Raw genomic sequence first — 12,512 nt, 5'->3', positions numbered from 1 at the left:
CCCTCCCATCTGTCCATCCATCTATGTAATTTCCCATCCATCTCTCTGTCTACTGTCTCACCTGCTCATCTATTGATCTGTTCTCCTACTCATCCATCTTTCATTCACTTAGTTATCCATGTCTACCCACATTCATCCATCAGTCCATCCTCTGAGTCACACATCCATCCATCATCCATCCATCCACTCAACAGTCATCACCAAGGGCTGGTCTCTGGTGACTTCTCTGAAAATGCTATCAGAGATGTCTAGATGGAAAGAGGTAAGAAAGAATAGGTGATAGGAGAAAGGTCCATAAGAAAGGAAAAGCAGATGGATGGATAGGAATAAGGATGGATAGAAAAAAGGAAAGAAAAGATGGAAGGTGGAGAGGCAGATAGATGGATGCATGGGAAGGACAAAAGGGTAGGTGAGCAGAGGAGTGCATGGATGGGCAGATGGAAGATGGGAGGGACAGAAGGAAGGATCCATTTATTCACCTTTCAAATTTTGAGAACCTCCATGCCCAGGTCAGGTCATGCTGGTGCCTAGTGATTGAGACACGAGTCCTTGGCCTTATCATGGATCTTTCGAGGAAGACACACGTTCCAGTCTGAGTATATTGTGTGTGGGGTAGAGAAGGTGGGAAGAGAGTGACATGGGAGTTTAGGGAGGGCTTCCTAGAGGTAGTAACGTTTGATCCAAGCCTTAAAGAATTGGCAAGAATTCTTGCTGTGTGGCGTCTACCAAGCAGATACAGAGAATGATGGATTTCCAAGGTCGTGTCCCTGAACCTAAGCCTAGGTGGGCACCAGGGAGCCTGGAGTGACCTGCTCAAGCCTTCTGGGTCTCCCATTCGTATCCCCAGCCTGACAGCTCATCATCACCCCTGTGACTGAATTGTTCCTCCCTGAGCCCCTGGCTTCCCTTCCCAGCTTGGGCTCCGGCTGGAAAATGCTGAGGAAATTGCTCACAGGCTGTTTGGCAGGAAGTCATTCTGGGGCCAGGAAGATGGGAGAGAGGCCAAGCCAGAGAAGCCCCCAGGGCCAGAACCAGGGCCTGTACCACAGCGAGCCAGCACCGAGTGTCCAGGAGACAGAGACAGAAGGATGAGAGACCTACAGCAGAAGGTAAGGGAGGTGGCCACACCCACCCTACTCCTCCAGGCAGGCCCACCTCGCTTCATGCTTGGGCTTTTGAACCTGAGACTTGGGTGTCTGTGAACTCTGATCCTGTCCCCTCCTTACAGAACTGAGTGGCTGGTCCAAATCTGAGTAGTCAACTGGCTTTATTTGGAAAAACTGTTGCTTGAAATAGATCCTATGCATGGGAATGTCCCTAAGTTGTAAGTGTACAGCTTGCCTGTCCACCACCTCAACCCAGCCATGTCACCAGCACCCAGACTGTCTTCAGCTCCCAGCCTCCCCTATGTCCTCCTGTTCTTGTTAATACCCATCCTTAACCAGGGGTAACCACTCTTCTGACTTCTGGCAGCATCAGTTCATTCTACTTTTTTAAAATGAGCTTTGGTGAGATCTAATTGTACATGGTTAAGGTGAACAGCAGCACACGGTTAAGGTGAACTATTTGATACATTCTGACCCATGTACACACTCATGAGATCATCACCATAATAAAGCTTATGAACATACCCATCACCCCCAAAAGTCTCTTCCAGATCCTTAATAATCCCTTCCTCCGGCCAGGTGCAGTGGCTCACGCCTGTAATCCCAGCACTTTGGGAAGCCAAGGCAGGCAGATCACAAGGTCAGGAGATCGAGACCATCCTGGCTAGCACAGTGAAACCCTGTCTCTACTACAAACACAAAAAAATTAGCCAGGTGTGGTGGCGGGTGCCTGTAGTCCTAGCTGCTCAGGAGGCTAAGGCAGGAGAATGGTGTGAACCCAGGAGGCGGAGCTTGCAGTGAGCTGAAATAGCACCACTGCACTCCAGCCTGGGTGACAGAGCGAGACTCCGTCTCAAAAAAAAACACAAAAAACAAAAAACCCTTCCTCCTGCTTCTCCTCTGTCCCCAGAAACTAGTGAGAGGCTTTCTGTCACCATAGACTTGTTTGTATTTTCTAGAGTATTATGTAAATTAGATCACACAACGTGTCTTTTTTTTTTTTTTTTTTTTGGAAACAGTGTCACTCTGTCACCCAAGCTGGAGTGCAGTGGCATGATCTTGGCTCATTGCAACCTTTGCCCCCCCAGACTCAAGCAATCCTTCCCCCTCAGCTTCCAGAGTAGCTGGGACTATAGGCATGTGCCATCATGTCTATCTAATTTAAAAATATATATATATTGTAGAGATGGGGTCTCACTATGTTGTGCAGGCTGATATCAACCTTCCTGGGCTTAAGCATTCCTCCTGCCTTGGCCTCCCAAAGTGCTGGGATTACAGGTGTGAGTCACTGCACTTGCCAACATGTCCTTTTTTTTAAAAAAGCATGTACTGTTTTTTTGTTTGGCTTCTTTTATTCAGCATAATTATTCTGAGACTCACCCATGCTATAGATCATAACATAGTTTGTTTCTTTTTATTGCTAAGTGGTATTCCATTGTATATATATACCACAGTTTGTTTCTCCATTTACCTGTTGGTCGACATTTGAGTTGTTTCCAGGGTTTGGCTATTAAAAATAAAGCTGCTATGAATATTTGTGTACAAGTCTTTAGGCATGTGCTTTTGTTTCTCTTGAATAATTAGTAGGTGTGACTGGATCATATGGTAGGTACATGTTTAATTTTTTTAAAGCTGCTAAACCATTCTCCCAAGTGGTTGTACTATTTTTGCATTCCCACCAGCAGTGTGTGAGAGTTCTAGTTTCTCCACATCCTCACCAACACTTGGTATGGTTAGACTTTTTAATTTTAGCCACTCCAATAATGTGTTGTAGTATCTTGTGGCTTTAATTTGCATTTCCTTAATGAGTAATAACATTGATCATCTTTTCACATGCTCATTTGCTGTTGTACGTCTTCTTTGGTGAAATGTACATTCAAATCTTTTGCTCATCTTATTTTGTTAGCTTGTTTCCTTATTATTGAGTTTTGAGAATTCTTTCTATATTCCAGAAACATGTTGTTGGTTTTTTCTTTTCTTTCATTTTTTGGAGTTGAGGTCTGGTTCTGTCATCCAGGCTGGAGTGCAGTGGTGGGATCATAGTTCACTGCAACCTTGACCTGCTGGGCTCAAGTGATCTTCCTGCCTCAGCCTCCTGAGTAGCTGGGACTATAGGCAGTACTGCCACGCTTGGTGAAGTTTTTTTCTCTTTTTGTTGAGAGGGGGTCTCACTGTGTTGCCCAGGATGATCTTGAACTCCTGGCCTCAAGCGTTCTTCCTGCCTTAGCCTCCCAAAGTGCTGGGATTACAGGTGTGACCTACCACGCCTGACCAGAAAGAAGTTCTTCATTAGATATGTAACTCAGAAATATGTTCTCCCAGTCTGTGGTGTGTCTTTTTGTTCTCTTAATGGTGTCTTTCAAAAAATAGCAGGAAGTCTTAATTTTGATGAAGTCAAGTTTATTAGTTTCTTTGACTGATAGTGCTTCGACTGTTACAGCTCAGACATTTTTGCCTGATGGGATGTTACAGAGATTCTCATAGGACCTTCTGCAGACCTCCGAGCACTCTCTCTATTCAGCTCTCTACTTTCTGGTACCCTGCCCTGCAAAGTACAGCTGCCAGGGTCTCCCCACATCCGCAGCTCCTCAGTTCAGGGAGTCCCCCAGCTCACCCTCCATTCCCCTTCCTTGCGCTGCAGCCTGGACACCGTCTCCAGATGGGAAACTGCTCATCTCGCTTGTGTCCATCTCTTAGAGTGCATCGTCTTGGGTTGCCTGATGTCTGTGTCTTGGGGACCATTGTTAAGCCTGTGTCATCTGGGCTACCAGCTGCTCCATGTGGGAGGTTGAACCCAGTCTTCATTACTCCAATTTGGTCAGCAGCAGAAATCACATCCAGTTCCTTTTGTAAACATTATGTAAATGGAATCATTCACAGTGTACTCCTGTTTTTAAGAGATGAAATTCTCATATGTAAAAATAACCATTTTAAAGGGAACAATTGGCCGGGTGTGGTGGCTCATGTCTGTAATCCCAGCACTTTGGGAGGCCAAAGTAGACAGATAACTTGAGCTCAAGAGTTCCAGACCAGCCGGCTCAACATAGTGAAACCCTGTCTCTATTGAAAATACAAAAAATTTTGCTGGGCATGGTGGTGCACTCCTGTAATTCCAGCTATTCTGGAGGCTGAGGCGGGAGAATCACTTGAACCGGGGAGGCAGAGATTGTCAAGAGCCAAGATAGCACCACTGCACTCCAGCCTGGGTGACAAAGACTGTGTCTCAATAATAATAATAGTAATAATAAATCGAATAGGGCTGGGCGCAGTGGCTCATGCCTGCACTTTGGGTGGCTGAGGTGGGCGGGATTGCCTGAGGTCAGGAGTTCAAGATCAGCCTGGCCAATGTGGTGAAACCCCGTCTCTGCTAAAAATACAAAAATTAGCCAGGCACCTATAATCCCATCTACTTGGGAGACTGAGGCAGGAGAATTGCTTGAACCCAGGAGGCGGAGGTTGCAGTGAACCAAGGTCTCGCCATTGCACTCCAGCCTGGGCAACAAAAGTGAGACTTTGTCTCAAAGAAAAAAGTGAACAATTCCGTGGTATTTAGTGTAGTCACCGTATTATACCACCACCACTTCTGTCTGGTTCCAGAACATTTTTATCACCCCCAAAGGAGACACTGTATCCATGAGTCCCCAGCAGCTCCTCCTCCTAGTCTCTGACAGCTACCAATTTGCTTCCTGTCTCTGTGGATTTACCTCTTCTGGATATTTCATATAAATGGAACCATATCATATATGACCTTTGTGTCTGGCTTCTTTCTCTTAGCCTAGTGTTTTGGAAGTTCACCCACATTGTAGCGTAGCTCAGTACTCCATTCCTATCTAAGGTCAAGTCATATTTCATCGTATGGATGTATCATGTGTTTATCCATTCATTCACTGATGGACGTTTGGGTGGTTTCTGCCTTTTGGTGACTGAATAGTGCTGCTCCTGTAGTTCTTTTTGTGTCTGACTTGGGTTTAAAATTGGTGACATTTTGCTATACTGTTGTTTGTATTTATAATTTGTTCCTTTTCATAGCTGCATAGTATTCCATTGTGTGAACTCAAACAATTTCTGTATCCATCAGTTGCTGGCTATTACAAACAGTGCTGTGAAGACTCTTGGGTCTGCTTTCTTAGGGAACGTGTGCATTCATACCTGTCAGGCATACACTTAGGAGTGCAATTGCTTAGTCTTAGGGTGTATATATCTTTAGCCTACTTTTTCTCTTCTTATTATCACTTGAGCATTTTCTTACTTAGAAGCTCAACATGTGCAGGTATTTTAATATTCATCCTATGGGTAGGGACCACAGTTTACCTAACCATTTTCCCATTGATGGACTTTTAGATTATTGACAACATTTTGCTCTCATGAAACGTCATTACCATGTACATCTGCTAGTGACCAAGGTGGATGGTTGGGACATTGGTTCACTTGGTCACACGTTTCCTAACCGCCAAGTATAAAGCCAGGGCCTGGGAACACCAGGATGAGCAGGGCAATAATCTTTGCTGTTAAAAGCATCCTGGACTAGAGCTGGGGGCAGGAAGAGACTTGAAAGAGGGAGATGGGCTAGGTATAAACAGTTTTTCTTAGAATGCACAATCCCCTTGGTCTGCTATTTTCTCACTTTTCCTAGAGACTCACATCCCGAGAAATATTCTGCATGAGCGCAGTGATGAATGGCAGCAGATACTTGGCCTCAGTGTTGGAGAGACAATAGGGAGTGGTGGGGACTGTGGCAGACAGAGGAAGCCCATGGCCCAGCTGAAGTGGCAGCCACTGCTCAGCTCTGGTTCTTTGGTGCGCCTTGTTGTGGGGAGGGTGGGCAGCCTGATATTTCTCTTTATAGAGAAGCCGGAGAGCTGGGTTTTATGTAAAATCTCCCATCTTCCAAATTCAATTTATAAAAAAATGTACGTGGCATGAAAAACAACCAAAGACTAAAAAACTGCCATGAACCAGAGACGAGGGAGATACGGCAACAAGAGGCAGTGGGGTTTGCCTGATTGGATCTTGGGGTGGAAAGAGGACATTAATGGAAAAACTGGTGAAATGTAAATGAACTCACGAGTTTAGTTGATAGAGACATACTAGTGTTGGTTTGTCAGCTTGCACCATGCATCCTGGTGATGTAAGATGTTAATAATGGGAAAATCAGTTGAATGATACATGGGAACTCTCTGTACTGTCTTTGCAAATTTTCCTTTTTTCTTTTCTTTTTCTTTTTCTTTTTTCAGAGACAGGGTCTTGCTCTGTCTGTTGTCCAGGCTGGAGTGCAGTGGCATGATCATAGCTCACTGCAGCCTTGAACTCCTTGGGCTCAAGTGATCCTCCCACCTCAGCTTCCGAAGTAGCTGGAACTACAGGCGGGTGCCACCATACCCGGCTTTTTTTTTCTTCTAATTTTGTAGAGACAGGGTCTCGATATGCTGTCCAGGCTGGTCTTAAACTCCTGGCCTCAAGCGGTCCTCCTTTCTTGGCCACCCAAGTGCTGGGACTAGAGGCATGAGTTACTATGCCAAGCCAGTTTTCAACTCTTCCGTAAATCTAAGATTATTCTAAAATAAAACCTTTATGAAAACATACACACACTCTCTGAGCATTGGACACTACTGTGCAAGTCAGAGAAAACACATCTGGGTTGGGATTTGGTTCATGCTCTAGGAGTTTGGCAAGCCTCATCTGGACCCCACAAGTTCTTGACGTTTCTCTCCAGACGTCCCTTCCCCCTCCCAAAGTACAGGCACTTTGCCCTGTGTATTAGTTCGTTCTGGTGCTGCTGATAAAGACATACCAGAGACTGGGCAATTTATGAAAGAAGGAAAATTTCATAGATTTACAGTTCCAAGTGGCTGAGGAGGCCTCAAAATCATGGTGGAAGGCAAGGAGAGGAAGTCACATCTTACATGAATGACAGCAAGCAACGAAAGAGCTTGTGCAGAGAAACTCCCATTTTTAAAACCATCGGATCTCCTGAGCCCATTCACTATCACGTGAACAGCACGGGAAGGACCCGCTCCCATAATTCAGTCATCTCCCATAGGGTCCTCCCCATAGCATGTGGGAATTATGGGAGCTACAAGATGAGATTTGGGTGGGGATACAGCCAAACCATATCACTCTGCTAACCCTGACCCTGTTCTTTGTGACCTGTCTGGGCCCTCCCCTAGGTGACCCGGAGGCGTGGGCCGGCCCAGCAGGCTCTGAGATGCCAGTTGAGCATGAAGGTGCTGGGACAGGAGCTGAGTTTTGTGAACTGTGGAGCCACAGGGAGTCACGTGAACCACCGGTCCCTGAACCTGGCCGAGCTCGCCATCAGGCTCATGAAGGTAGCTCCTGCCTGCCCCTGCCCATGCCATCTGCCCTGTGATACTTTGGCAAAACACTTAACGACATGAAATTGGGAGTCAGGCTGCCCAAGGTCAAATCCCAGCTCTATCGTTTACCTCCACGAACCTATTAATTCATGGTCTTAGTTTGTGCATCTGTGCAACGGGGATAATAAAGAAAAAATAACAAAATATCTGGCTGGCCGAAGTGGCTCACGCCTGTAATCCCAGCACTTTGGGAGGCCGGGGCGGGTGGATCACTCGAGATCAGGAGTTTGAGACCAGCCTGGCCAACATGGTGAAACCCCATCTTGACTAAAAACACAAAAATTACCTAGGTGTGGTGGCGGGCGTCTGTAGTCCCAGCTACTCGGGAGGCAGAGGCAGGAGAATCGCTTGAACCCGGGAGGCAGAGGTTGCAGTGAGCAGAGATTGCACCACTGCACTCCAGCCTGGGCGACAGAGTGACACCATCTCAAAACAAAAAAGCCCAGAATATCCATTCATAGTGCAATTGTATTAAAGGACCTAATATGGAGAAAATGGAGCAGGATGCTTTCAGCTTGCCCGGTGCATACTAACAGCAGGATCCACACTCCTCCCCACCTAACTGAACCTGATCCCTGACCTTTTCTCATAAGCAAACTGCCTGGGTTCATACCTAGCTCCATCCCTTTCTAGTTACCGGGCCTTGGTGGGACATTTATCTTTGTGGTCTCAGTTTCCTCATCCAGAAACTGGGATCACGTGCCCTTTGAGGACAAATGAAATCTATTGTACTCAGTACTCAGAGGGTGCCTGGCTCACAACACGGGTGGCCACGTGTCCCCTTATGGTGTCTGTCTGTCTGTCTGTCTGTCTGCCTGCCTGCCTGCCTTTCTTCCTTTCTTCTTTTTGAGAGGAAGTCTTGCTCTGTTGCCCAGGCTGGAGTGCAGTGGCAAGATCTCAGCTCACTGCAACTTCTGCCTCCCCGGTGCAAGCAACTCTCCTGCCTCAGCCCCCTGAGTGGCTGGGACTACAGTCATGCAGCACCACGCCAGCTAATTTTTGTATTTTTAGTCGTGATGGGGTTTCCCCATGTTGGCCAGGCTGGTGTCGAACTCTTGGGCTCAAGTGATCCACCCACCTCAGCCTCCCAAAGTGGTGGGACTACAGGCATGAGCCACCACGCCCGGCCCCCGCTTATGGTTCCTTGACTGCAGGGGCAGGAGGTGCAGATGAACCGGAGGCTGTGCCTGGCCACAGAGGAGCTGGTCTTTCCCACGGTGTCTGGCCTTCCTGCCCGGCTGACCCTAAACGCTTCAGCTGCCATGAGCATTCGGGTTCGAGGAACCGCTGACTTCCAGCAGCGCTCGGATTTCTCTGTGAATGGTTATGTCAAGCCGAGGTATCTAGCTCCTGGGAGCTGGCATGGGTTAGGTGGTGTGATCCCATCCGTACAGAGGGCTGCAGAGGCCTGGGTGACATCCACATGGACAAGAGGGAATCCCTATTCTCCAGAACACCTGTGCTAAGAGACTGTGTGCAGAGATGCTAGGTGGTTAGATCCACTTTACAGGTGGGAAGAGTGAGGCTCAGGTCCGGTCACGTGTTCAAGGTCACACCGCAGTGCGAGGTGGCTGGCCACAACCCTATGCCCTTCCATCTACCCCACTCAGAAGGGAGGAGAGCAGTTAGCCTTGAGCTCACTGAACTCGTGCATCCCCCTCCCAACCAAGCAAGGCTGGTGCTTCTTATTCCCACTGACAGATGAGGAAACCAAGGTTGAAGGCAAGGATACTGACAACCTGGGGCCACATGGCGCCAGAGCGCCTGAGCAGAATGTGTGCAATATTTGGTCTGATTCCAGAACCTGTTGTGGTGCTGCTGAGCATTTGTCCCCAGCCCCTCAGCTGAGCTGTCCTTGGGTCCTGGGTCTGACATGGGGAACATGGATGCCCTAGGCTGGGTGCTCTCTGGTGTGAAGAGCCTGGGCTGGGACTTAGATAGCCAGGGCTCACGTGTCCCAGCCGCATGCTTTGTCCCAGTCATGGAACCCAGGCAGGTGCTTTCACCTCTCTGAGCCTCAGTTTCCCCATCCGTAAGAGGGATTAGTGCAGGTGAGGACTGGAAAGTGCTTGGTTCACGTGCAGCCTGTGGGGGGCAGTAGTGGCGGTGGTGGAGGGGCTGCTGTGGCTCAAGACTGAAGGGGGGCTGCTGGGGGTGGGGGGCGGGGTCTGTGGCCCCAGGGCCCTCGGGATGTAGCTGGTACATGCCTGTCCCTCAGTGCCCTGCTCCAGATCTCAGCTCAGATGGGCACAGCGGGCACCCTGGGGCATGCCGGGCTGAGGTGGGTGACCAGCGTCCGTGGCGCCACCAGCCTGGATGGTGGGATCCAGGTGCAGAAGGGCCGGGACCTCAAGGTGCATCTGAACATGCCCGAGGAGGCCGTGGAGCTGCTCAGCTTCAGGTGGGTGCCCAGTACAGGCAGAAGGGGAACCATGAGTGTGAGGGTGCAGGTGAGCAGGTGTGTGTGCATACATGCATGCATGTGAGTGATCACATGTCTGCATGTGTGCATGGGGATGTGCATGGGTGTGGATGTGACATTAGCATGCACATGTGTTAGTATGTGCACCCATGAGCCTGTGAGTACGCATGATCTGGCCTATGAGCGTGTGTGTGAGCTGTTGTGCGCATGAGGGTGTGTCCGTGAGTGTGTCAGTGAGGAGTGAGTGTGTTATGGGAGTGCATGTGTGTCCACGGGCGTGTGTGCCTGGTGACTGTGAGGGGTGGCTGTGTCTGACAAGGACCATGGGCAGCTGAGAGATGACAGCTGGAGAACTTTCAGACTCCTCAGCTCTTTCCTGCAGTCTCTTTGGGGCATGCTTGTCTATGACCCCTAGGGAGGTGACTCTTGGAAAGGGGCAATTTCAGAGGGAGTGAGAGTCCAGGCTGCCCTACCTACCCACGTTCTTTCCCTAATCCTGCCCCATGGGGACTTTGCCCACCTGGTTCCTCCCTCCTCTCACCTGCCCCTGTTTGCTGCCCCTCACTCACTGTCCCCCTCCATCCTGACCCCCTCCCGCCAGCCTTCTTTCCATGTTCCTAAAGTGGCCAACTCGTTCCTACCCCAGGGACTTTGCACCTGCTGTGTCCTCTGTCTGGAACAATAGCTCCTTCTCATCCTTTGGATTTCTGCTCAAATGTTCTCTGCAGGGAACTCCCCCTACCCCAGCTAGGGGAGGTCCTGCTCTATCCCTGAGACAGCTCCTTGCTGTGCTACCTTCATGTGGGTTTCTCATAGCACTTGTCACTCTCTGTGGTCCTCAGCATCTGTCCCTGTGACCATGGAGTGTCACCCCACCAGTGTGTGTACTGCCCAAAGGCTGGCCCTGTTCAGCGTAGAATTTGCCCCTGTGCCAAGCTCTGGCAGCTTAAGGTGTTACTTGTCTAATCAATGAATGAAAATGAGGTGTCTGACACTGTCCTCTTTCCCTACCCAGCTCTCAGCTGTACCTCATCACCAGGGATGGCGTGAGGAGCCTCAGACACGTCCCTGGCCCTTCTGAGGCCCAGTCCTGTACTGGTGAGGAAGGTAGGCAGCGGGGCCTCCATGCCATCATCCCAAGGTGGGCATCCTGGGGTTGAAGGGAGAAATGCCAGCTCCAGATCCCAGAGTTGCTCTCCTGCCCTAAAAGTATTCATATTCTGCAAACCAGAAAGTATATGAGACAGGTCTCAATCGATTTAGACGTTTACTTAGCCAAGGTTAAGGACATGCTTGGAAATAAAGGAACACAAATCCACACAACAATCCGTGGTCTTTGCCTTTTTCCAGAGATGATTCTGAAAGCTTCAGTGTTTTTTGTTTGTTTGTTTGTTTGTTTACTTTAAGTTCTGGGATACATATGCAGAACGTGCAGTTCTGTTACATAGGTATACATGCGCCATGGTGGTTTGCTGCACCCATCAACCCGTCATCAAGGTTTTAAGCCCCGCATGCATTAGTATTTGTCCTAATACTCTCCCTCCCTTTGTTTAAAGGGGAAAAGAAGGCTGGAGGGGAAAGAGGGAGGGTATGGTCACATGACTGAATCCACAGGCTGCAAGAGGAAAGGAACAGGGAGGGGAATAGTCACTTATGTATTCATCCTTGCTCTGTAAATCAACACCTTACATAAGATAAGGTGAACACAGAATAGCTGCGCAAATATTTAACCTTTTATCTGTAGCTACCTGCTTGGGAACAAAAGAGAAGGCAGCTTTTTGCATGACTCCGCTTCCAGCTTAATTTTTTCCTTTTGGCATAGCGAATTGGGATCCCAAGATTATACTTTTATTATTATTATTGAGACAGTGTCTCTGTCACCCAGACTGGAGTGCAATGATGCTATCATGGCTCACAGAAGCCTCCATCTCCGCAGGCTCAAGTGATCCTCCCACCTCCGCCTCCTGAGTAGCTGGGACTACAGGCACTTACCACCCTGCCCAGCTAATTGTTTTTTTTTTTTTTTTTTTTTGTATATTGTAGAGACAGGGTGTTACCATGTTATCCAGGCTGGTCTCAAACTCCTGGGCTCAAGTGATCCACCTGTGTTAGTTTCTCAAAGTACCGGGATTACAGGCATGAGCCACTTGCACCTGGCTTTCTTTTCCTTTACCAACCACTTCAGTCAATGATAATGCTTCTAGAACTCTACCCTATAAAAGCAAAGCAAAATCACTTAAAAATGCTCTGTGCACAAAGATGTTCATTGCATCATTATTTAGGACAAAAAATAGGAAGCAAACTCAAATATTCCAGAGTAGGTAAAATGGCTAATTATAAGGGCCAGTGAGCTAAGGATAGGTTGTTACATTAAGTGGTTAAAAAGAGTCAAAAGAAGAATATCTTGTATCATGAAAACTTCATGAAATTGAAATTTCAGTGTCCAGAAAGAAAGTTGTATGGGAACACAGCCACACCCCCTTCATTTGCATATAACGTATAGCTTTGTCCCACAACAGCAGTACTGAGTAGTTGCAAGCTAGACTGTATGACCCCAAAGTATAAAATGTTGACTATCTGGCCGGCGGATAGCTAGCTCACGCCTGTAAT

The 12,512-nt window shown here is 48.2% G+C and overlaps 1 protein-coding gene across 1 annotated transcript in view; it reads left to right on the top strand.

The window, feature by feature from the left end:
* LOC104667724 overlaps positions 1–12,512 on the top strand; it is a 152,532-nt gene that overhangs the window by 41,420 nt on the left and 98,600 nt on the right. The window contains exons 16-20 of the mRNA XM_030925148.1: positions 915–1,109; positions 7,274–7,432; positions 8,635–8,819; positions 9,699–9,881; positions 10,918–11,009. Of these exons, the coding sequence (XP_030781008.1) occupies positions 915–1,109; positions 7,274–7,432; positions 8,635–8,819; positions 9,699–9,881; positions 10,918–11,009 (814 nt within the window). The remainder of the gene's footprint in view (positions 1–914; positions 1,110–7,273; positions 7,433–8,634; positions 8,820–9,698; positions 9,882–10,917; positions 11,010–12,512) is intronic.

The sequence above is a fragment of the Rhinopithecus roxellana genome, chromosome 20 (genome assembly GCF_007565055.1).
Source record: "Rhinopithecus roxellana isolate Shanxi Qingling chromosome 20, ASM756505v1, whole genome shotgun sequence".
In the NCBI taxonomy this organism is placed as follows: Eukaryota; Metazoa; Chordata; class Mammalia; order Primates; family Cercopithecidae; genus Rhinopithecus; species Rhinopithecus roxellana.
This window is presented reverse-complemented; position numbering and strand designations above follow the sequence as displayed.